We start from the raw sequence: 24,340 nt of genomic DNA on the forward strand, positions 1-24,340 counted from the left end.
TATTAAAGGCTTTTAAACAGATTATAACTCTGTTTGTCCTCATGGGCTGTTGAGAGATGAGTTAGAGTCATACTCCAATCCAGTACAGGATAGTTGTATTAACACACATACAGAGTGAAAACACATCACTGCTTTGGTGAATACAGCTTTAGTCAGTAATCTCCAGGACACACATCACTGCATTTGGCTCCAAAACATCCCAAGACACACAGGTTGCAAAACTTGAACATTGTTTGTCATTTTGTTATTACAAGATACATTCAAATACATACTAACAAATTAATTTTATATTTAAGAATGTTAATAATGTTTTTAAAATTTTCGTACCCACTATTGATATTACACAACGTGAAGAAAAGAACACTGAACTGTTAACTGTTTTGACTGACTATCCAAATTTTAATGTAGACAAAGTAGATAACATCTTCATAATAAATAGGTAGATCCCTAAAGAAAAGAGACTTTCTAACTGTTTGAACCTGTAAAGAAATAGTACTGTTCCTTTTGTACAAGGAAGCAAGATGGGTCAAAGTCACCGTCACACTCTACAATAAAAAATAATTACAAAATGTGAAATAAAAAAATTAATTCCAGTTGGCAAATAATTGAAAGTGCTTTTTCACTATGGGTGTTTTAACCACACAGGTGTAAATAAAATGTGTTTCACGTAGAGGAGAGGTCACCAAACAGATCATACTCTTTGTAGGTCAGGTAGTTCTTCAGTCTCGGAGGAAAAGCTACAGCAGCCATGGCTTCAGGGTTATTCAGCATCCTGAGGCTCATGTGGCCTCTGATTACCAGTCGACACAAGTGCTGCAGAGACCGTGGCTTGCCTGGGGACACACAAACAGACGTATCACCTTGAGTTGTACGTTAAGCCAAACTTAACCCTGCCTCGACATCATGTATATTTTCTTTCTATTCAGAGCAATGAATTGGAGGTTTTACTCAGTATGTCAGAAATCTCGTCCCACTCTGGCCTTCTCTCCAGGATGCGTGTGAGGTTGGGACAGATGCTGACATGGCTGACATAGTCCAGGAGCATCCTCACCACGTTGCCCACCAGATTTGCCAGCCATGACACCGACACAAACTCACAGAACTGAGAGAGAAAAAAAATCAGTGATGTGATTTATCGTATTTGGTGAGTTATTGGTTTGTTTATTAGTTGAATAGATGAAGGACATAATGAGGACTTGTGTCATGTGTCTTTCTGTATCGTCTCTTACTGTGATAGTGTTAGGTTGACTGTAAATTTGGTAGGCCTGGTTATGGAGGTCTGTCCAGGTACTTTCCATCTCTTCACTGTTACCGTGACAACACTGGAAACACCTAGCAAAGACAGTATTGCAGAGATGAAATGTTAAAATTACCTCTGAATTATTTTATTTGAATTTCAGTGTCTGAATGCATTTTACTCATTCATACACATTGAATCCAATTTGAGAAAAAATATTACTGTGTTAGATAATCTATTAAATGTAAGTGCTCTTTTCATTTTACAGTAGATATATGTACTTGTAAGCTTGATATCCATTGTTGAGCAGAAGTCGCATCATGACATGGTCCCTGAGGCAGTACTGTAGGGCTGTGGGGAACGTTGTGTTACTGATCACTCTGAAGTAACAGTTCACCTCTGCACCATAGGACAGCAACAGCTGCACCAGCTCATACCTGAGCAGAAAGGTCAAAGGTTACTGCAACACAACCTTGCTCCCCCCCATATAGCCTTTTTCTTTTATGTATGAGGAAACACACACATAAATATATGTACACCATACACCTCTCAGCTCGTATAGCGACCAGGATGCATCGTAGCGGGTCCAGGCCAGTTCTCGCTCCAGCTGCCAGCAACATCTCAGCACAGGTCACATCACCATTTGAAACAGCAAAGTACAGAGGAGTCTTCCTGAGGTCCCCGTAGTTCTCTGTCACAAGATTTACAAAAGATCAGAGGGTAAGTTGCTTAAAGCTATTGCAAAAAATTATGAATTACATTTATTGTTGCAAGTATTGCACAGTCTAAGACAAGTCTAAGACAAGTCTTTATTTCAAGGTTTAAAACACATATGCTTGAGTGAACATATATGTGTTATTGTTTAGTGTGTGATTTATTGCTTCAACTCACGCAATAAAATGCCTGAGTTGAGGGTTTGATCTGGGTTTATGTTTATAGCCTCCTGTACACATACATGAGTCCTACCAGAGATGTGTGCATGCAGCAGGGTGTTGACATCATATCCTTTCTGTATAAGCAGCTCTAGACATTCAACCTGCCCCCCATCAGCTGCTGAGTGGACAGGGCTGTGGCCTGAGAGGCGGATAGCTTTCTTTGTGGTGATGGGGATGAGAGTCCTCAGGGCTCTGCAGATGGGAGGGGGTGCAAACAGGAAGAGAGTGAGGGACAGAAAGAGTGAAAAACAAATGCTCAAAGAAGAAAACAGGACATAGAGAAAAATGTTCATTAGATTGCGGTTTGAGCTACAGTGTTATTCAGTGATGGAACTGACAAACTGTTAAACAGAGGGCCCTTTGTGGAAGTTACTACAGAGAAGACACAGCAGAGCTGTGAGTTAGAGAGAGAGACATGTTTTAGTCGGCAGATCAGCCACAAAATAGGAGGAAAAGAATGTTAATTTGTCTTGAGCAATTTCTTTCTGTCATGATTTCTTGACATGTTGGATGACTGGCTGGTTCTTTTGGTCAGTGTAGGCACACAGCTTAAGAAAATAAAGGTTAACTTGCAGTATGTGTCCCTCATATGCAGCTCTGTGGATGGGCAGTTCAGAGGCATAGCTGGCCACATTTGGGTTGGCTCCATGCTGCAGGAGCAGCTTGATGCAGTCCAGGTTTCCAGATCCAGATGCATCATAAAGGACTGTGTCTCCATTGCTGGCCTGGGCATTCACATCACCACCTAGTGGAGGACATGGACAATTCAGAAATAGTTGTGTGGTATTGTAGCACTGTATGCTGTACACCCAGCTTTCTTTCCAGCTTTTGAGCATTTTTACCATGCGCTATGAGAATCTCCAAAACTTCAGTGTTGCCATATTCTGCTGCGATCCCCAGAGGCGTCACCCCGTGTCCATCTCGAGCAGTCACTTTGGCTCCATGTCGAAGCAGCAGCATCAGAATAGCAGGACAACCCACCTGGTGTAAGCAGGGAAATAAAACAGGACAGAAAGATGGAGGAGAAGGAGAAGGAAGAAATGGCTAAATTTAGCCTTGATGTTGAGGTCAGTTTCTCTCATGCTCCAGCCATTATCACAGCAGTGCTTTTCACCTTTGCAGCTTCATGGGTGGCCGTCCACTTAGTGAGACACACTTGCTCCACAAAGGCCCCGCCCATGATGAGGGATAAAACCATGTCATATGAGCTCTGTCTCACTGCTACCAAATGTAGAAAACAAAGTGACATGGTAAAAAAAAAACATACCAATGATTGGAGGATTTATTATGAAAAACTTTATTAGAGTCATGATTACAGCGGTCGATGTTTAACCAAGACTATAGCTGTGTTCCAATTTAGGGGCAGCGCTGCGATTGCATCACAGAGGCGCAACTAAGCGGATCCAACAGGTAATGAAAGCAAACCTGAGGATTACACTTTTAAAGGTAAGTAATGGGTTTCAGTTCAGGTCAACAGCTAATGGGAATACTGTTAAAACCAAGGGCCAGATTGTTGGTTTTCCAGTTTGGCCTCTGCAGTCTACGACAGCTACGAAGGGCCAATGTCAGCATGCTAACATGCTCACAATGCTAACATTCTGATGTTTAACAGGCACAATATATTGTTCGCGTTCTTAGATAAAGTGAATATATTATATTTTCTTAATTTGTTAAGGATTTACTAATGTCTCACTGTATTAACATATGATAAATTCATTACTAGCTACATGTTTGTAAAGTGGTAACACCTAATAAGGAATAAATAGATAGATAGATAGATAGATAGATAGATAGATAGATAGATAGATAGATACTCTATTAATGAAGTATGGCAGTCAGTGAGGGATAAGTGGTTGAGTAACTGACGATGAGAGTCGGTGATGTTGTGTTGAATTTGTGTGTTTGCTACCAATGAGCAGGGGAGACTCGTTCCTGCTGTTGGTGTTGTGTGGTGAAGCTCCGTGCTGCAGCAGCAAGGTGACGTTTTCCACCAGCCCGGCCTCCGCTGCCAGAGTCAGAACCGTGTCCCCATCATCTGTCTGCTCCTCCAGGGTCAGGTCAGTGGATGTCAACACCACTACAAACACACCATTAAGAGTATGTTAAGGTTGGACACACATGCACGCACACACACACTCCCTCGCCATCTACCTGAATGGTTTTATCAAATTGCAAATGCTAGGTGCTCTTTCCTTGACACCTCATACCCAGCCTGTTGCCCTGAGCTCTCACCCTGCAGCACAGCATGCAGGATCTCCCGCTCCGGCTGTACAGCTGCTGTGTGCAGAGGCAGCCGGCCCCCGCTGTCGCTCTCTCTGAAGGCGGACACACAAGCATATAGCTCCTGCAGCGCATACACATCACCTGTGGAGACCAAACCAAGACCCATACAGGAACACACCTAGTTTACCTATTTGTAATATTCATGGACAACAGTGAGTTCACTCACCTACACCCACAAGCGCAAACATGTATGTTTATTTGTAGGTGCTTCTGAGTTAAAAAGCAGCCTTACCTTTGTGAATGGCTGACATTATCTTCATGAAGGCTTCACTGTTTGGGTCTTTCCTAACGAACAAGAGAAAAATAGTGGCTCAAACTGAAGGTTTTACTCTAGAAACACTACCATTAAGCTTCATTACAGTGTTGGGGTTGGTTACCCCTGAACTGTTTCATTTGAGACTTACACATAAATAAATTAGTATTAATAATAAAGATAGAATAAGTACTTTTGAGAGGTAGACAATAACATGTTGACAGTTTGGACCCTCATACCTGTTTGTCTGTGATGAACATGGTGGCTTGTAGGCATCTTGAATGCTCTCTCGAATGGCAAACTCTATCATTTCCTCATTTATGCCTTCCTGATCGAAGTCATCCATTTCTACACAAAGGGTAAAATGATAGGCATGGGTTTGCATGTGATTCCCTGTAAACACTGAGCTGATTTGTTGTTATAAAAAAAGAGCTCTGTTACACGTGCAGGTAACTTATAACATCTGTCAGTAGTTTGTGTTTTGTCCAGTGCTGCAGGCATGCAACTTGTTTATCAGTGAAGGGCTGCAGGCAGCGTGCATGCTCAAAATAGTGTCACTTGTGAGCAGATTAGCAAAAATCTATCACATCTGATAGGATACCACAAATTTCATTTCATTTCATTTCATTTCATGTTAGTCATATAATTTTTTCTCACCTGTTGATCTGAGTTTGTGCCCTTGAGCTATCCGGCTCGCAGCCTGTTGTGTTTTTGTTTTGCAGGGTCCTGAGCTGTCTGGGTTATATTTAGAAGTGACCTGCTTTAGACGACCTGACTCAGCTTAGAGTATGTCTGTCACGTTTTCTCTCCAGTGAACAAAGTACTCCTTGCCTGATTGCTACACTATGACTTAATTCAAATGGGGTCATTTTATCACATGTAAACAAAACACAGGTTACAAGTTTGCACGTACCTGTCACACTTTATTTGCAGAGCGTTATATGTGCAAACTATTCTCACTATTGTTGACATTATGTTCCCACATTAATATTCATTTTCTAACTCATCTGATCCTCTGTATTTCCTGAATGTATCCCTTGTGACCCGTATTGATTTGATAATGGAAATCAATTATTGATAATAGCTTTGTCATGGATTCACTTCATCAGTGTAAGTCATAAGAAGATTATGCAACCAAACTTCTGCACCTCTACACACATACTGAAGCAATCCAATAATACCATAAGTGTATGTTTGAGCCAAAACATGGACCGTATAATAGAAAAATAATAAATATAAATAGATTACAATATCTAAAGATGATACAATAATGGAGAAAAGAGCGTGGTTGAATATCTGAGCTACCCTCAGTTTGGGGGCCAAAACCCTCCACATAACTTGGACCTCTCATCGTTTTATTTTCACTCTCTAAACAACAGCATGGGGAATAACCTTGACATATTCTAAGTGAAATATTCCCTCAAGAGAACAAGCACCCACTTTCTCCTGACGAACAAATTGATACGTGGGAGTTTATGGAAAAACTCTCAGACAGCGTCAGTGTGTGACACAGTGACTCAGCCTGTAGGCGGCCTCTCTACCACGTCAAAAGACTTCACCAATCTGTCTGGAGTGAAAGCAGACTGCCAGCCCATCCTCGAGTTTCACTACACGTTTTGACGTTACACACATGCATACACACGCACACACACACACACACACACACACACACACACACACTCACACCACACACAGATGAGCTCTGTCTTTGAACTGAAAACACTGAATTTCATGCGCTGGATTTGAGCAACCACAGATTCTTGCTCCATATGAGGAAGAAAGTAAGTACTACAATTTTATTTTTTATGTTTGTTTTGTTTTACACATACAGTATAATTGTGGGTTGTAAAAGTGTGAGATGCAGCTATTTCCGATAGCTAAATTCCCACTTGTGTTTCGCTCTGCTAAATTGCAGAATATTTGCATTTAGATTAAGATTTTTCACATTTGTTGGTGTACTATTTGTGCTCTGTCAGCTGTACTGTACACTTAATAAATATATATTTTATACTGTTTTTTACTACTGTAATATACACTATAAACTGTCCAGTTGTGAAAAAAGTACACAAATTCTTACCTTAAAAGACTAAATACTACAATTAAAAAATAATCTTGTGGTATTTAAAATAGAGTTCACTATCAAAATGAAAGTACTCATAATGAAGAATGCTTCCTTTAAGTGTAACATAATTGTTAAATTAAACAAGAGGTTTTTTAATGTGTTAAGAGGTCTACAGTAACTGCTTCATATACTGCTGGTGCTGCACTGTTTTAAAAACGGGGGGGGGGTAAAGTGAAAGGACACATTGACACAGTTTGCTTTCACTCAATATATTGAATAGAGAAGATTAGCACGTGTTCCCTCCAGAAATCCAACTGCATGTTTCCTTCATTCGGCTGCTGGGAAATGTTTTACGAGAATGAAAATTCCTTTGAGGCAAACGCATTCCTGCCTGTCACACTGGCAACTTTTAAGCGTGAGCATTCATCAGATTTGTGCTCATCGTGCGTTTTTCATTCAAAATCCTGACTCTTTAAAAGTCATTACAGCTGTCATATAAATGTTGCTTATCACCGATGTGCATTTGGTCCTGTTGCGTAATGATGTTGAGGTGGCAGTTGTTACAGTAAAATGGGTAAAATGCTTCCATTGTTTCAAATTGTTCATATTTTGGATTAGTGCTGCAATTAACCAGAACTATTTTCATTGTCAACTCAACAGTTTCTAGTTTAGTTTTTTAAAAACTGTGGAAAAAAAAGTCAATTTATAATTTGTCACAGTCCAGGATGATGTCTTCAGTTTGCTTGTTATGACCAATTAATAGTTCAAAACCTAAAAATATTTAATTACCTTTTATATTGACAAAAAAAAACCCTATCAAATGTTCACAGATGAGAATCTGAAAACAGAGAATGTTTTGCATTTTTGCTTAGAAAATTACCTAAATTAATTGTTGTTTGATCTTATTGATTAATTGACCAATAATTGCAGCTCTATTTCCGTGAGATAACTGAGTGGCTAATGGCGGAAATTTGATATTTAGCATTTGAGAAATGTAACATCAAACCAATGTGAAGACTGCAAACTAATAAGAAACTGAAGCACTCAAGCAGTCCTTGGTCACTAAGTAAAAGCACTATAATATAAACCGGAGGCTCTATTAAGAAGAAGAAAAATATATCAGACATTACTGCATGTGCTGCGCATGTGTAAATGCTTCTATGTTTTGTTTTTGTTTTTAATATTGGGCAAATATAATGTTTTAACTGGAACTGATGCACACATTGACCAACAGACTAATTTTGCAATTTTCACCCAGCAGGACCCTGATCTCTTCCTCTTGCAACACAATAAATACACAAAAATTAGCATAGGAATTACTCAGTAACTACCCTGGAAAATGTTTCAAATATTTGTTTGAAATATGAACACATTATCTTATTAATAATATAATCTTTTATGGAAGTTGTTTTTCAGCAGCCTATAGGCATCAGAACCATCACTCCTGCCTCCTGTGAAAGTGATTGTGTTGTCCTATACAACAATACAATCATGGAACGCTTGGGCAAGGCAATGTGTGTGTCAGTGTAGTTTCACTGGTCAATGTACAGGTGTGAACATAGAACTGGATTACTGTGAAGTGGTGTTATGCTGAATGTTCATTACACAACATCCTCGTAAACACTTCTGTCATAACGCCATTATTACACGATAATAATTACTGTAGACTTTACCTGACGTATAAATACACTGTTTGATGTTTACATGCTTTACCTTTTTCTGTCCTTCAGATCTTGAAAGCACCTTGTCTCCTCTTGAGTCTGTTCACAAGTTTGAATCTCTGCTCTGGAAAATTCGGGACACCAATAACTGATGATGTGAGCAAGCTGTCATTATTGGTGAGATTACGGAGTTGCTACAGATACTGACACATACCACATGCAGTATAGCTTGCAGTCACGTGATTTCTATGTTTGTGTATATGTGCTGTTATTAAAAAAAATTGTCACTATGAGATTGTCTATTGCTAATATTACATTGTGAAAATCTTTGTCGTTCTTTCCATTGTAGAAGCAGAATATCCCCTCTGATTATGAAATTCCTGTTAGTTACATTCCCAAAGAAGTGGTAGGTATGAAACTGTGAAAACAGAATTAATGTGAAACACTGAAACAGAGATGACGCTTTAATATTGAACAAAAGATGCTAATTGTTTTTATACCTGTATCTCCAGGCAGGCACGTGCTGGGTGGTATTAAATATCTATCCTTTAGAGCAAAGTCTGCGGAAGTTGGCCAATATGTTTGGTGCCATCTCCTCCAACAAAGAAAACATAATTGTCTTCATTGCAATGCTGAAGAGTTTACGCTTCACCTTTGACCATGAGGAACTGGTAAGTAATCTGTAAGTAATCTTCTGCCTGTGCCAAAACAGCATTTGAATGCAAGCCAGCGAGTAACAGGATAAATCTGAAACATGGATTGTGCAAATGCAGCTCAGTTGTAGGCATGAGTACGTAATATTTTGGACATTCTGTGACTGTTTTGCACATTTAATTGCATAATTGAGTTATTTCAGGATTGCTTGTTGTCTGATCCCCCAGGAAACAGCGATGCAAGTCTTCCAGTGTCACTATCGGGAAGGGAGCTTAATGTCTGGTCTTTACTTTGACTACATCAAAGATATCTTACATACTGCTGCTCAAGGAACATCCGGCTTCTCATGCAAGCCGCCACCATGCCTTAATCCACAACAAACACCAGGTATATCATTCATTTTCATTGAAATTTTTGATTTTGAATGGATGCCTCAAAAGCTAAAGCATCAGTAGCATATTAGTGGGAAGGTATTGAAATGGGGTCAAGGCCTAACAGCTGTGGACGGGAATCATATATGTAACCTCGAATGCAGAAAATTACATGTATTTAAAAGAACTATATGATCAAAAGCTGTATTAAAAGTAAGTTTTTAGTACTTGGGAAAGCCTTTTAATCTAGTTGATATCTCAAAAAAGGAAGCAATGTAAATTTAAAAAAAACAAACATCCAAACTGGAATTACTGTATGTTCAGTATGTACGCCTGTACCTAAGCCTGAGTACCACCAGAATCCCCTCTCAATAAATAAACACCAAGGGGATTGGACTTCCCAATATTAGATTTCTAAAGTGTAACTGTATTCAGTAAAATTTCCAATAATTTCCATCTCTCCAGGGAGTCAGGAGGACGGTCGTAGAAACGGCTGGTCAAAGAGAACGCCCTTGCTTCTGGCTCTCATCCCCTTCACAGCATGTGTTGTTCTTATAGTGTGGCTGGTAAGTGCATGAACCATCAAATCTTCATCTTTAACTCTTTTTGGTGAGACAATGACTTTAATTTTAAAATAGTGTATATAAGGATACAAATATTAGCAATACAGAGACAAATGGAGGGTAATTTTTTTCGTTACATGAAAAAAAAACAAAAAACAGTCACTTAAGTTTTAGCGACCGCCGTCATCTACTCAAAATTTTGATTTGTCCACTATTTTGGTTTATGACCAAAATGCCTGTAAAACTAATGACATTCACATCAATCTCAGCTGTACTTAACTAAACTACTGTTTATTGATAATTAGAAAATGCTAGTAAACACTAAACTAAGATGGTGAAGATAGCTGCTAAACAATTGTAGCATTTTATGTTAGCATTTAGCTCAAAGCACTGCTGCCTCAAAGTGTTGCTAGCATTATTATAAACTTTTAGTGTTGTTTTCATAGTTTTAGCAATATTGTTCCCATAAAAAGTTTATTATTATTATTATTATTATTATATTATTATAATTAAATGCTCTGTTTTACCGCAAGTATTGTAACACAATTATTGCTCTATTTAGGCAGACAATTGCATATATAAAAGGTCAATAATGTAAATCTCAAAAAGCATGAATGGTTTCTATACCACAAGGAGCACTTTTTATTGCCAGCAGTTTTCAGCAGGTTCTTCATGCTTCCGCCGCTGCAAGGATGAATTATTCTTCTGGGAGCTATGTCATAATTAATTATTTAGAGAGGATGCTGTCCGGGGCATATGTCATAAACTGTATATACCCCAAATTATAGTGGATTGCTTGCTTTTTGTAATTTATGTATTATGAGGAGCCTCCACAAAAAAAATGTCTTGGCGCTAATTTTACGACAATGTCTCTTGTGCCTTTTGGTTGCTGTGGGTCAGTTTTATAAAGCCTGCATAATAATGTGCTCTCATTTTAGTGAGCACTTCCAGGAAGGCAATTCTTGTACAGTTAAGAACTGCTCATCAAATATTCAGTAGTACTTTGAGGCTCCGTTATTACCTAATGTAATGATGCCCGTGTTGGAGATTATCTGTAATTTGTCCATCATAGAAAACAGGATAGAAGAACACTGTTCAGGCTGCAAGATTGATTTTCTATCTTTCCTTTTTCATTTATAGGTCAAGTCTGGCAGGCGATTACCAGTGTGCAATACTGAAAATAACCAAATGGCACCATCTGACATGATCCCAAGTGTGTCTGTCTCCATCCCACTTCAAACACTCACCCACGCTGCTGACACTCAGCCAGCGGGGGAGGCGATCCCTGAACATGAAAGTGGATGAAGCACAATTAATAAAGAAGAGAAGGAAAATTCAGACAGCAGTTTAACAACTCACTCTCCAGGTTGTTCTGTTATTGGCAGGACCCTGGTGGATAAGCGGGTGTGGTCTGACACTCTTCCTCTGCTTTCACTCATCTGAGTGTGTGGACTTGAGCTACAAGAGAAAACTCACCTGCTGTGAAGATGGGTGTATCACTAAATTCCCCAGGCATTTCTAACACTTAACTATCCAAAGAGATTTTTTTCAGACAAGAGGAAGAGCTCTCTACACAATGGCTGGTTATCTGCCAAAATGGCTGATGAAGTGCATCAATTGTCTTGCCTTGGCCAGCATGCAACAGCATTTGGCTGGCCTGTTCTGAGTTGATTTATTTTTCATCCCTGCCAGTCTGTACTGGTGCCATTCAGGGTGTTCCCAGGTTCCAGTTTTGAGCTGCAACTGAAAGTAACACTGGAGCCTCAGATCAAAATGATATCACACTGTTTGGAGGATGTTATTTCATTCTGAGATGGGACTCCTGTCATCAACTTGTTGGCTGTCTCCTGGTGGTTATAGAGACTGTCTTTCACTGCTATAGAAATAATACAACAGTCAAAACACTGAGTCTCATCCTGCTCCTGTATTCTGGCTTCTGCTGAAATGCATATGCAAAGACGTACATACCTACCAATACCATCTTTAGTAAAAGAACTGAAATGCAACAGCAGCTTGTCTTGTTCTTGTTGACATTATTATGATCTGTGATCTGTCACAAATTGCAAACCTGCTAGTCACAAATAACATGCTGAGCAGTTCAACAAGCATCCTACTTTGTGTATCAAAGATCTGACCAGATGGCAGATAGCCATCGCCAGAGGCACTTTCAATCCCGTCATTGTATCTCAAAGCTGTTGCCCAGTGATCTATAGCTGCTGCTCAGCCACAGTGAGTGTGTTAGCGTTTTTAATGCCTTATTCACTGAGTCAATCATGTTCAGTCATGAGAACATGACTCCCCGAGTGTGAGTGCTCTTGTACTGTATGTGTCAGAGAGAGGGAGCGAGAGACAAGACAGGCAGGATGAGAGAAAGTGAGGGAGATAGGGATAGATAGATGGATGGACGGATGAGCTCAGTGAGAAGCATAAGGAGGGCTTGTTCTCGTCACAAAAGAACTGGCCGTAGGCCGGAGGAAATGCCAGTTTCAAACACGACTGATGTCGGCAGATCCCTATGAATCAACAGGCAAAGAATCTTTCCAGACCGCAGGCTATGTGGCCTCATCTACAGAGGATGGTTAGTATTCCAATAACAATTTTCTGTATTCGAATGATTTACTTCCAAAACCCATCAATGAAATGTGGAAAGATGTACCTTTATTAAAATTTTTTCCTGTTGTAGACAAACTCTACAAATTATACTGTTGTTTATTGTCCTTTTAGTGACCAATTTTTGTGATTTTAATTTTTGTAATTTGTGAAAATGAGTATTTGTACTGTGTGTGAAATATTTAAGTTATTTTGTTAGAAGATAAACCACTTACCAAATTGAATTAACATTTTCCATAAGATTGTATTTTTTATTTGATGTTCATTACAGTCAAGAATGTAAAGAAAGTAGACAAAATACTGTGAACACTCAGGGAAAATGCAATATTTCTGTGAAGTACCTCTGAAGTACACAGGGAAGTATATCAGGGCAAATACTTCTATAACAGTGGGTTATATTAACTTGGATGCCAATAGATACACTCACCCCCCCTCTGTTTGCTTTCTGATATTTGAAAACTCACATAAAAGTGTTCATTGTCAAGTGTTTTATGGCCGGCTGACTGGCATTCATATGACCCACTTTGTAACAGTTGATAACAGTGATTTGGTCAATTTCCTCTTTTATGAAATGTTGACTTTATTTTGTCTACTCTCTGCAAGTGGCCTATGAGCAAAATGATTTTGACAGTGTTATATGTATATTTGTCCATAATATAAAATAATAGAAAGGTTCATGTTATTATTGTTGTAAAAACAGTGGAACACAGATAGTCCCATCTAGATATAAGAGCAGCAGACAGTTCAACTTCTAAAAGACAGGTGGACCTAATAAAATGGCTTCATTCTTGGTCTTTGAAGTGAATTATCTGGGCTTTGTTACTTATAAGGATGTCAGAACAGTACATAGATCATAAGTTCCACCATAACATTGTTGGGTCATCTGCTCAGGCCTCCTTGACTTTTGATGTCATTTCAAAGAGACACAAATTCACAGATGACATTTGGTCATTACAGTGGTTACTGATTGCACAAATAATAGTGGCATAAAAACGTTTTGGTGATTAAATTTGTAATAATAAAACTATTTGTGGTTGTCATGCATCATAAGGAGTAATGCTTTATAGCTGGATTTGGTATAACTCATTTTTTTCTGATTGGACATTAGACTATGTTGTATTGTACCAAGTATATATGCAACACGGCACTCAACAGGGTGAAAATATCATTATTAAAAATCTTGCTAAATGTTAATTAAAAGTCGAACTAAGTGTTAATCAGCAATCATAATTTTTCTTCCTTCACCGTTAACTTTTCAAAAGATGGTGCTTTTATTTTATATAGAAACATCCGCCGGAAGCACTCAGACTTTTGTTTTGGAAAGCCGCTACATAGCGGCCGCCATTATTCTTCCTGGCTTGACGTCAGGGAGAAACACGGTTAAATACTTTTAAACATTGTATTTGGCGGTAAACTGCAACACCGTCCGTCTACTCGGCGCAGTCGGTTGATTAACTCATAAATTAGCGACACATCTTGAGCACAGAATGGAGAAACGGTCTGATACTACTGGTAAGTTGCTAAGCTAACGTTAGCAAGCTAACAGCAGCTGCCGCCGAGGACGGTGGTCAGAAAATAAGATGCAACATGTGCCATGTGTAACAGCAAACCGGCCACTCGCACTTAATCGGTGGTTAACATGCATGTAACTAGGTCTGCTCGGCTTTTTTTGGGGCTAAGCGTGAGTGTGGTAGTTAGCGAGTCAAGTAGCTTTAGAGAGGACTGTGCAGGCTGTTAGATTTCAAATTAAACCATCCATCTTCCGGATGCACTCGGATCGGCCGTTGCACCGTGTAGTATCGACTGTGATAACTCTCACAGCGTAACACCGTATAGCCTGCTCCGTCTGCTTAAAGTTAGGCTCTAACTCGGCCGTAGTTTGGCGCTCATTCTCTTCACGACTGTACATGCACACGCAAACGTGCACACGTTCAAACCCTCTACAGCGATCAAACCGCGCCGACAGCGCTGCACCGCCCCCTACAGAAGCTTCCCCACCTGCAAAAAGACAGTATGGACAAGCTCGGACTGAGGGACAAACGTAGGATAGAATATAAAGCATGCAAGCATACATCGTATAAATACAGTTGAACAGTTTCTCCCCACAGAAAAAGACCATGCTTGGTTTTCTTATGGATCATGCGGGTTTTACTGTTGAAGGTTAACTTACAATCTGTCATAGTGCAGAAGACTCAGCAAATTTTACCTTTAATAAAAGGGTTTCCAGGTGTGGTGAGCCAATGTCTAAAACAATGCACATACTTGTTTTTTGTTACATTTAATTAAAATGAAAAAAAATAATAATAAAACAGTTTTCAAATTCGCTTTGACTTCTTGTTCTTCACAGGTGTTGGAGGTGCCCTTCCCCTTTCTTCCCTCCGCTTAATGGCTTCCCCTCTGCAGCTGACATATTCGTACATATGGCAGGTCATACGTCAGCGAAACGTGAAGCAGTATGGGAAAGTGGAGGAATTTGTGACCATGGTAACGCAAACGGTTCCTGAGCTGATGAGTTTCAAGCAGACCGCCCAGCTCTTGTTGGGGTTGAGAGCAAGGGTGAGTTTTATCTGTTGTGCACGAAACATCCAACAATATAATGTACTTAATGCAAGCAACAGATGTTAAAGCAGCGCACTTAACTTAATAGAGATCAACCCGATCAGTGATCCATACCAAATGTCAAGGCTCTGTGTCGTGTACATGAACAGAGCAATACTATGGCTGCCGTCTGTTCATACCTTCCAGCTATCGGACAGTTTCTTTAAACACCGCATGTCTCCATCATGCTCCACTAGCGATGCTGCGTGCTCTCCGGGCTTTTTAAATGGCATTCATTCCTGCAGATCTGTTTCTTGAGGTTATTGAACATCAAAATGGATGCTCACACCACACTATGCTGATGAACTCCATATGTTTCCTGTTATAAATCGCATACATCAAGAGCAAAAAGAGCATGTAAGATTATGGGTTTACTCCCTCTATCTTACACTGAAGTTGAAGGCCTCATTTGTGTTGCAGAATGATATCATATTTGAGAAGAAGAGTTTATTTAGAAAAACATTAAAACATTGTAGTGTGTGATCTTATGCTATATCTCGCAGCAGTTACACTCTATTTGTTTTTTTGCAATTTTTTTCTGATGACCAAAATATTTTTCTTGTGCTCTAGATCATTTTGGATTTGCTTCACAAAGAAGGCCCACCAGATACCCGAGCTATTCAAACTCTCATAAATAAGTTGAAGGTCTCTGCATCTTCAGGGGTAAGAATGCAAACTTTTTATTCATGAGAAACATAAACAGCTGTACCATCTTAAAGTGTGTATGACAGATTAAACTCTAGAATTAAATCTGACTTTTAGCATTTCCTGTGTTACAGAAGGACACTGAAGTGGAGAAATCTCAAACAAACTTCATGGTGCTGGTCCAGAATCTGCTTAAACACCCTACTGAAAGGAAGCGCTTCTTCCAGGTATTCACATTGTCTTAATGTGGTATTAGACAGTCATTAGTTGTCATCACATAAAGCCATATTTCATTTCATTTCATCCAGGCTTGCAGCTCATTTAGATGTGGTTACATGTGCTTTGTGGCTGTACTTGAATATGACCACCTAGTGTGGCCTCTAATGTTGTCAGCACAGAACACATCTGGTCAGATTTTACACTCATTCCATTGTCTGCAGGTATCGAAAATATGTCACTGAGGACAACTATACACTGAATTCAACTGCATTAAAACACAGTGCATGTGGAGCTATAACGCACTAAATTCATATATTTTTCTTTTATACAAAGTGTTTTGGTCTTTGTACAAAAGTGCTGTTAAACTCATACATATTCCTCTCTCTGCAGGAAGTGTTCCCTGTTCAGTACGGCACAAAGTTTGACACAGCGCTGCAGGCTCTGACCGCAGGCCTGGTGTGCAAGCTGGAGCAGCTACTTCCTGTTCCTAATCTGTCCCAGGTATGCACATGTACTGTCACTGGATTTTTACAACGACTCTAGCCAGTAGCCCACCCTGCAGTCACAGCAGGGTGGGCTACTGGCTAGAGACAGGAACCAAAGGAACTTCCTCCATGGGTGTTGTCTAGTTTATCTAAATTGACAGGCCAAATCAAAAACAGAATTTCACTATAATTATTGTAATTATTTTACACACAGTATCTGGACACGTTTTCAAAGTGTCTGTTAAAGAGTCATTGAATTGAAGTACTTCTCTAGATATATCTAATCTTTGTTGGAATGTAGCATGAAACCACCTTTACCATGCAGATGTTGGTTAAATAAATTAAATGGATTAAATATAAGAAATAGATTAAAACATTGCAAGAATTCAGTGTTAAGTCTGACTGGACTGATTCCAGATATTTTATGGCCTTGATAACTTTATTTAGGACATTTTACTGAGTATAATTGAAGGAATTTTTAGACCTTTTCAGGAACTGGATTTGTGATTTTATTTTCGATACATTACACAACAAAACAGCAGGGGAAAGTTCTCTGAACTGATTCCTTCTACATTAATTTTAAACAAAGATATTTCATGTTGGACGATGGAAATAGAAATGTATGATCCAACCTAAGAGTTACAGCCAAAACTGCACTGCAGCTGCACTCATTACTTCCATTTCTTGCCTCTCAACTTCAGCTTGGTGCCATGATCTCAACCGAGCCCACTGTCCTGGAGGCGTGTGGAGGCTTTATCCCTGACCCCAGGGACCTGAAGACTCTCCTCCTACACCAGCAGGCCAAAGGACTCCTCGGTGTTAAAGGTATACTTCAGGTGGTTTTGCATAAAGATACAGGAAAAAAAGAGATGTTACCTACGTAATAAAATGACATATTTATCAGCTCATACAAAAAGTCTTTTGTGTTAACAAGGTAGAAGAGACAGTGTGCAGATGTTAATACTGTAAATCATTAAATGCAGTGAAAAAGAAAATTACAAAGCCTTTTCTTTTTGCGCAGCTACCATCTCATCATCAGTGGGCGACTGTGTACTCTCTTCACTCGCTTTCCGACCCAAAGCAGTAGAACCACCAACACCACCAACACCAACACCACCACCACCACCACCACCACCACCAGAATCACTGAAACGATTAGAGGTCACCCTCACTGAAACAAGCCCAGCCTCCCTCAGTGACACTGAAGACTTGGGAGTGATGTCAGATGACTCAGACAGCTTAGCAACCCCCGCTGCTAGACCACAGCAAAGAGGGCGCTATAGTGATAAAACCGACGATGGCAGCGCTGCAAAGGAAGCAAGTGTTACAGCAACAGCTCAGAGGGAGAATTTAATGCAGGAGAAGAGTTCAGAGTCTCCCACGACTCTACAAAGTAGAGGAGAGGACGGAGCACCAGCAACACTAGAGAAGCCAGGACCACAGCGGCTGCCCTTGAAATCAATCCCTTTCAGGGTAGTTCAAGTGCCGATCAAAACTACCTCCACCCCACAGAATGCAGGCAGCGCAGGCACTAAAGATGGCCAGAAGCCCCAGACTCAGCGGGTCACATTACATCAGTGGGTGTCACAGATTGCCACCAACTCGCTCTCACTCCCAGCTTTGCCACCACTTCCTCCACCCAGTCTGAGTGCAGGAGATGACATGAAGCCAAGCCTGAGAAGGAAAAAGCAAATTAGGCCTCCAGCTGACAGATTTACTTGCAGTGTGTGCGATAAGAGCTTCCCTTATCAGTCCAAACTAATGGACCACGAGCGCATTCATACGGGAGAGAAGCCTTTCGTGTGCACAGCATGCAACAAAAGTTTCCGAACACAGGCTTTCCTCAACAATCACCTGAAGACCCACAGCACGGCACGCCCTTACGCTTGCGGCCAGTGCGGCAAGTGTTTCACCAAACTGCAGAGCTTGACGAAACACATGCTCGCCCACAGTGGCCAAAAGCCCTTCTACTGTAACATCTGCAACAAGGGCTTCACGCAGTCCACCTACTTCAAAAGACACATGGAGTGCCACACAAGCCAGATGACGTTCCCCTGCAAGCACTGCAGCAAAAGTTTCCCGACGGCCTTCAAGCTGTCGAACCACGAGCGCTGGCACACCAGAGATCGGCCTCACATGTGCGAGCGTTGCGGGAAGAGATTCCTCGTCCCCAGCTTGTTGAAGAGACACATGGGCTACCACATTGGCGACCGTCAGTATCTCTGCTCCCAGTGCGGCAAGACCTTTGTCTATTTGTCTGACCTGAAGAGGCACCAGCAAGACCACGTGCCCAAAGCTAAGATACCGTGCCCAGTCTGCCAAAAGAAGTTCTCCAGTAAGTACTGCCTGAGGGTCCACCTGAGGATCCACACCAGAGAGAGACCCTACCGATGCTCCATATGTGACAAGACCTTTACTCAGGTCGGGAATCTGAAGGTTCACATCAGGTTACACACCAACGAGCGACCTTTCAGCTGCGACGTGTGCGGGAAAACCTATAAGCTGGCATCCCATCTGAACGTCCACAAAAGGACTCACACCTGCAAGAAGCCCTGGACGTGCGACACGTGTGGGAAGGGATTCTCCGTCCCCGGGCTTCTGAAGAAGCACGAGCAGTTACATACAAGGGACGCTAACCCTGACTTCTCTGGTAAACGGAGACACAGGGGTAAGCACAAGAAGCACTCCCTCAAGAGAAAGTATGATGAGGAAGATGAGGGCAGTGATGATTATTAATCAGAAAAAAATATTTTGTATTAAATAGCTCTGATCAGGGGTGATGCTGATCGGTGAAGTAATTCAAATAGGCTTCTCCAGAAGGTTAACACACAAGTGAACCTTTGAACCATGTCATTTTCAAAGTTTGACTTGTTTCCTTGTGGTGATGATCAACTCATTATGGTGGTTTGGGGTGTAAAAACACATTTTTAATGATGTTAGGATCATTTTTTCTGATCATCAATTTGCGTTATAATGGGTATTGGCCATCTCCAATCAATGGTTGGCCAGCAGGAGCATCTCAACTAGTAAAGTCCATTGTTTTACTGAGTGTTGTTCGTCATATAATCAGGTGATGTGACAACATTAGTTTAGGTAATGTTACCCAAAGCTGTCACATTTTGAGAACAATGAGGTAGCATTTCGATCATTTTCTGGTCTCTTTTGGAGATGTGAATTGTCATTTTCATTACAAAGACAGTGATGGGTTTTTAAAGTTTTGTTTTTTTTTCAAGCGCCATTCTTTTCAAGAGGCTAAACATTTACAAGATGGACATCATGAAAACAGTAAAAAGTGTTTCAATGCATGTGATTGTAGATAATGTGTTTGCTGTGTAATAAAATGCAGTAGTGTTATAGGAAACGTTTAACTTTGTCACAGTATTCTTGTGGACATTGTGGTGGTTCAGAACTACTTTCACCACATGCTTTTATATGTAACCTTGAACATTACAATTATTCTGCTTTTTTTTTAGACTGAAAATAGGCTGATTTTTTTTTTCCAGCAGTAGATGCACCATTCTGATTTAGGTTGAACACAAGAATCATTCAACATTATGCAAATGTGATGAGATTGTGAATCTTATCTTTGTTTTACTTATTCTGTTGTGAGTGGCACTGTATAAGCCATAAATATACCTGTTCTCAATATTTTTTGCTTTTGATGTTTTACAGAAAAAATAAATACTCAAAGCAAAAAACAATTTTCTTACTGGTGTGTTATCTTGTGAAATTTTTGCCCATGTCTCCTCATGAGCACTGAAATATTGAATTATTGGTGACATTAATGTGACCTAATCTTTAGGGAACTATTTCATACTGTTGAGTAGTTAAATCTATAATAGGAGAAAAGAAGCACAATGCGGGTTCCTTCTGAATTTTGAAGGACTACAAGTACAATGACTGAGTTTTAAGGACCAATCTCTCAAAAGCAGCTACATAAACTCTAGATAAAAACAGTATGAACCCAGTTAGACTGATTGGTCAGACATTAAAAGCTATGCAGAATAAGTTTCACAAACTGATAGTACAACAAATCTTTGATTGAGAATTTTCTTCATTAAAGATTAAATGCATTACCTTCTTCAAATGTGCTTAGTTGATCCATTTTTATAATTTGATAAATTGTAATCTTTTGCTTTCACAGATACACCCTTGTGCTGCTGGTCAAATAGAGAGGTCCAAGTATTGTTGACACTTTGGGCAAGTGTCACCTGTATAAGAAGATCCTCTCCCCTTCTCCACATGAGAAATAATGATATATATTAAGTTAATATGATAAGTTTTTGCTCACCCCAGTGCTAAAACTGGCGTCACTTGGATTCAACCAGAGAAGTGCATGGAGAAAATCAAAAATCTAAAGCAGGAGCACAAGACAATCAAAAGTGGTCAATGCGGTGGGAGCAATAGCACATAAACAAGTGTCTGGTTCAGCTAAGAACAACAGAGCCGTCCCCACACAGGGACATGCAGGCCCACTGCACTGCCCACTGCCCCCTGCCCACTCAGTCCCAGCGTGTCCTGCATGTGGATGCTGATGGTAAGTGGAAATTAAAACTAGAAACCAAAGAAAGAGTTAACATTTGTTACCGCCTTAAAGTTGTTTAATATTGTGTACATTTTCTCATTTATGCAATTTCAAAAAATCAACAGCAGGTGCTGCTAGAGGACACGTGAGCTGCTCTCTCGTGAAAGCTGAAGACTTAGTGATCCCTTGGGCAGAAAATACAATGCAGCAACAGCTTCTTTCTTTGTCCACCTTCTCATGTCATTTAATGGGCCAACGACAGAGAAAAATCAATATCAATTGAGTTAAATATACTGTATATTGTTGTATATATTGCATGTTTTTATAGACCTCTGCTACACCAGAGAGTCCTTCAAGGCCACAGTTCTGGTGATTTTGACCTGTGACTTATACCAGTGATGATTTGTCCTGTGGTTGAACCTTTTCAGCCTTTCAGGTCTTCTGCACATGGAAGCCATTGCAGAGTGATGTAAAGTTGACTGAGTTCACCTCCTATGGTAAATTCACATTGATCCAAAGGAGCTAGGATGCAGCTTTTCTGATCAATGTGTATGTGCTGCTTAAATAAGTGTTGAAGGGCCAGGTCACTCTTGTTTTGAATGGCAGTAAACAGAATAGAATTGACCTACTAAAACATATGTTAAGTCATTCAATGAATGAATGAAGAGCAGTAATAATCAGCATTAAATATCAGTATATTACAAATTAATTTTGATTCATTTGATTTGGCTTTTTTAAATATTTTTGCCTTGATCTATTTTTAAGTTAGTTATTTTTAAGTAACTACTAACCCATATATTTTATTCATATCCAACAACAAAATAAGACGTGATCCTTTCTACTGTCAAGTCTAGTCTAATAGAATTAGTAACATTAATGCAACTAAAATATGTTATTCGGCACTTATTACCAGCTATGCTTTCTGTTTCAGCTTTGGTTGGAGCTGTGTCAAAATGAGAGCTGAATATCCAGCGCCACTTGAAGATTATTCCTCACAAGAGGTTCCACCTGTGATCAGGAGGTGCATCTGCAGCTATGGTCTAAAACTGAAAGCAACTGGAAGCTGCATTGAGCTGCTGATTGGTTTGTTTATCATCAGACTGGTCCACTCTCATATTACCCTTTACACATAGGGAAATTTGACTCAAAATATTTCTGAAAGAGTTTAGCTTAAATTAAGTAACTAGGTGTTTGCAAGCAAAGTTAAAAGTGAATGGACCTTGTACTTTTGTATTTCTTTAACTTAATTGTCATCCTCTGCACCTTAGCAAGGCTTTGGCTGTGTGTGGTAGACACTGAGGCGATGCTCTGTTGTTGTCACATGGTAGGACAAGCTCCTCTGCTGTTCCTTTAAGAGACAGAAGGTCTGAGGTCAAAGCCAGGCAGACTCTTCAAAGTCCAAATTAAGCAGCATTCCTCTTTTAACCCTCTTAGTCCTTCAGAGGTCACTGAGGACATCCTCTATGGATCTCCATCTCACTTCGCCTGAGGGAATAATCTTCTCCCCTAACACTCAGGATGGGCCCCATGTTGTTTAGTCTTTATGACTGCACTTAATAGGAGGTCTTTGATTTTTTTTCCCCTTCCTCCTTTACTCCCTTAGGATTGCAGTCCAGGCAGATTTCTCCTTGATGTTTAATCGATGCATCCTCGCATCTGCTCCTCCTTGAAGATGGAGGAGTTGTGCCGTTTTCACAGCTCTTAATTTCATTTCCTGTGTTATTGGATGTTCAAATGTAGGACTTTATATGTATTGTTTTATTTCATTGGCAGTAATCCTAGTTTTAATTAATATCTGTGAAAAAAATGTTTGCAGCATTTTAACCGAATCTCCTCATCACCTTGTCTCTCTATTTCAGATTTAAATAATCATACACATTGCAGACCTGCTCTCTGTTTGCATGTGTCAGGTTTTCTGCGGCACATCAGAAAGCAGCATTTGTTCCAGGAACTAAGTCATTTTCCCTCTAAAGAATCTGGAAAAGACAGTACAATAAAAATGATGCAGCAGCATCTCTAGATTACCTACCTACGTTGCTGTTAACAGTTTTAGGTGGAACTTCTTTATACCAAAGCAACAGAACTACATGAAATCAAATATAATTATTATTAAGTGTTTATTCTGTTTATATAAAACATATCAGTACATGTTGTCAGTGTGATGGCCACACTTGCAGCCACACATTAAAAGTCAGTAACCCCATGCACTGGCATCTCTTTAGTCATTTTAGGTTTTCTTTACATTTTACACTCATATGGCACATACATGTAAACACATAAAGAAGGACACATAGTTCTTTATTTCATATGACATACTTATGGTTTATTTCATATTTTATTATTTAGTTTAATTGGGAGTACACATGTTTAGTTAGTTTTCCTCTACATTTAACATTTGTGTTTATTTATATAAGTTGCCTTAAGATGTGTTCATTCGTCTTTCTGTTTTGCCGGTGCTCGGGGTCTCCTTACTTCTGCTGCCTGGGTCATCTGGCTGGGGTTGAGCAAAGGGCGCTCCTAAGGAAGCTGGAGATTTTTATAGTGGGTGTGTTAATTAGGACTGAACTAAGTGTCTGTCAGTATGGGGGGGGGGGGGGGGGGGGGGGGGGGGGTTGGAGTTCTTATGTTTGATTATTTACTTATTTAGATCTTAGTTTGACAGTAGGGTATTTCTTTTTGTTGTGCAGGTTTATTAGATATTGTGTTAAGCTTGAGACCGACTGTCCTGTTTGTTTATTTGTTAGTTAAATTGTTAGTTTTTATGTTATCCCCCTGTGTGGCTTAGCTGGTCTGATCAGCCAGTATATATGTTCCCTTGTGCTCTTTGTCTGGAGGTCAGTTGAGTTCGTTTGAGCTCTAGGTTATTTTAACCACCCTTTTGCGGTGCAGAGGAAGCTGGGTCCTACCACATACCAGGTCTCCACTCCAGGGTTTCAGCAATCCAGTCGGGTGCTTCATGTTAACCTTTTAAAGGAGTGGGTTCCACGGGCTGAGAAAGGGCCAGAGGTGCTACTTATCCGTAGTGTGGAGGAGGAAGAGGAAGTGGAAGTTGATGACCAGTACTTGCCCTCACTAATATCTTCTGACCTGGATTTGAGCCATCTCACTAAGGAGCAGCACGCGCAGGTAAAACCATTGATTAAGTCAGACATATTTCAAGAGTGCCTAGGTCGCACAAGTTTGGTGGAACATGGTACTGTGTTGAAAGCTGATGCAAATGTGAGACGGATGAGTTATAG

At 40.0% G+C, this 24,340-nt stretch overlaps 3 protein-coding genes across 6 annotated transcripts; 2 read left to right on the forward strand and 1 right to left on the reverse strand.

The window, feature by feature from the left end:
• Positions 1–78: 78 nt before the first annotated feature.
• asb15b (ankyrin repeat and SOCS box containing 15b) lies at positions 79–5,470 on the reverse strand. 2 transcript variants are annotated; one of them, XM_071502930.1, is made up of 14 exons: positions 5,366–5,470; positions 4,948–5,056; positions 4,688–4,740; positions 4,405–4,536; positions 4,082–4,249; positions 3,287–3,393; positions 3,015–3,153; positions 2,746–2,917; positions 2,204–2,364; positions 1,784–1,928; positions 1,519–1,674; positions 1,230–1,332; positions 949–1,102; positions 79–833 (listed from the first exon to the last, which is right to left on the reverse strand). In XM_071502930.1, exons 2-14 carry the CDS (start codon positions 5,052–5,054, stop codon positions 664–666), a joined length of 1,767 nt encoding a protein of 588 aa, XP_071359031.1. In that variant the 5' UTR covers positions 5,055–5,056; positions 5,366–5,470; the 3' UTR covers positions 79–663. The 2 variants fall into 2 exon arrangements, with proteins under 2 accessions (XP_071359031.1, XP_071359032.1); XM_071502931.1 differs by lacking the exon at positions 4,405–4,536.
• On the forward strand, positions 4,123–20,277 carry LOC139635517 (zinc finger protein 629). 3 transcript variants are annotated; one of them, XM_071502925.1, is made up of 7 exons: positions 4,123–4,229; positions 14,977–15,185; positions 15,798–15,890; positions 16,007–16,099; positions 16,482–16,592; positions 17,278–17,401; positions 17,598–20,277. In XM_071502925.1, the coding sequence occupies exons 2-7, from the start codon at positions 15,015–15,017 to the stop codon at positions 19,310–19,312; spliced, it is 2,307 nt and encodes a 768-aa protein (XP_071359026.1). In that variant the 5' UTR covers positions 4,123–4,229; positions 14,977–15,014; the 3' UTR covers positions 19,313–20,277. The 3 variants fall into 3 exon arrangements, with proteins under 3 accessions (XP_071359026.1, XP_071359025.1, XP_071359024.1); XM_071502924.1 differs by lacking the exon at positions 4,123–4,229 and adding an exon at positions 13,940–14,141; XM_071502923.1 differs by lacking the exon at positions 4,123–4,229 and adding an exon at positions 14,157–14,856.
• Positions 5,634–13,764, forward strand: LOC139635523 (uncharacterized). Its single transcript, XM_071502936.1, has 7 exons — positions 5,634–6,489; positions 8,501–8,608; positions 8,781–8,837; positions 8,944–9,102; positions 9,313–9,472; positions 9,922–10,022; positions 11,160–13,764. Exons 1-7 carry the CDS (start codon positions 6,478–6,480, stop codon positions 11,322–11,324), a joined length of 762 nt encoding a protein of 253 aa, XP_071359037.1. The 5' UTR covers positions 5,634–6,477; the 3' UTR covers positions 11,325–13,764.
• Positions 20,278–24,340: the final 4,063 nt, after the last annotated feature.

The sequence above is a fragment of the Trachinotus anak genome, unplaced genomic scaffold, assembly GCF_046630095.1.
Source record: "Trachinotus anak isolate AG129_WGS33_773 ecotype Australia unplaced genomic scaffold, CSIRO_AGI_Tana_v1 ptg000018l, whole genome shotgun sequence".
Lineage (NCBI taxonomy): Eukaryota > Metazoa > Chordata > Actinopteri > Carangiformes > Carangidae > Trachinotus > Trachinotus anak.

Bases quoted from the DNA above. Each gene is read 5' to 3' on its own strand.
- LOC139635523 (XM_071502936.1), top strand. The intron at 8,609-8,780 runs GTGAGATTACGG...TTTCCATTGTAG, and splicing joins TGAGCAAGCTGTCATTATTG to AAGCAGAATATCCCCTCTGA. The intron at 10,023-11,159 runs GTAAGTGCATGA...TTTCATTTATAG, and splicing joins TTGTTCTTATAGTGTGGCTG to GTCAAGTCTGGCAGGCGATT.
- asb15b (XM_071502930.1), bottom strand. From the start codon at position 5,054: ATGGATGACTTCGATCAGGAAGGCATAAATGAGGAAATGATAGAGTTT. The intron at 3,154-3,286 runs GTGAAAAGCACT...TGCTTACACCAG, and splicing joins CCACCCATGAAGCTGCAAAG to GTGGGTTGTCCTGCTATTCT. The intron at 1,103-1,229 runs GTAAGAGACGAT...TTTCTCTCTCAG, and splicing joins GTCAACCTAACACTATCACA to TTCTGTGAGTTTGTGTCGGT.
- LOC139635517 (XM_071502923.1), top strand. From the start codon at position 14,769: ATGCGGGTTTTACTGTTGAAGGTTAACTTACAATCTGTCATAGTGCAG. The intron at 15,891-16,006 runs GTAAGAATGCAA...CCTGTGTTACAG, and splicing joins AGGTCTCTGCATCTTCAGGG to AAGGACACTGAAGTGGAGAA. The intron at 16,593-17,277 runs GTATGCACATGT...TCTCAACTTCAG, and splicing joins CTGTTCCTAATCTGTCCCAG to CTTGGTGCCATGATCTCAAC.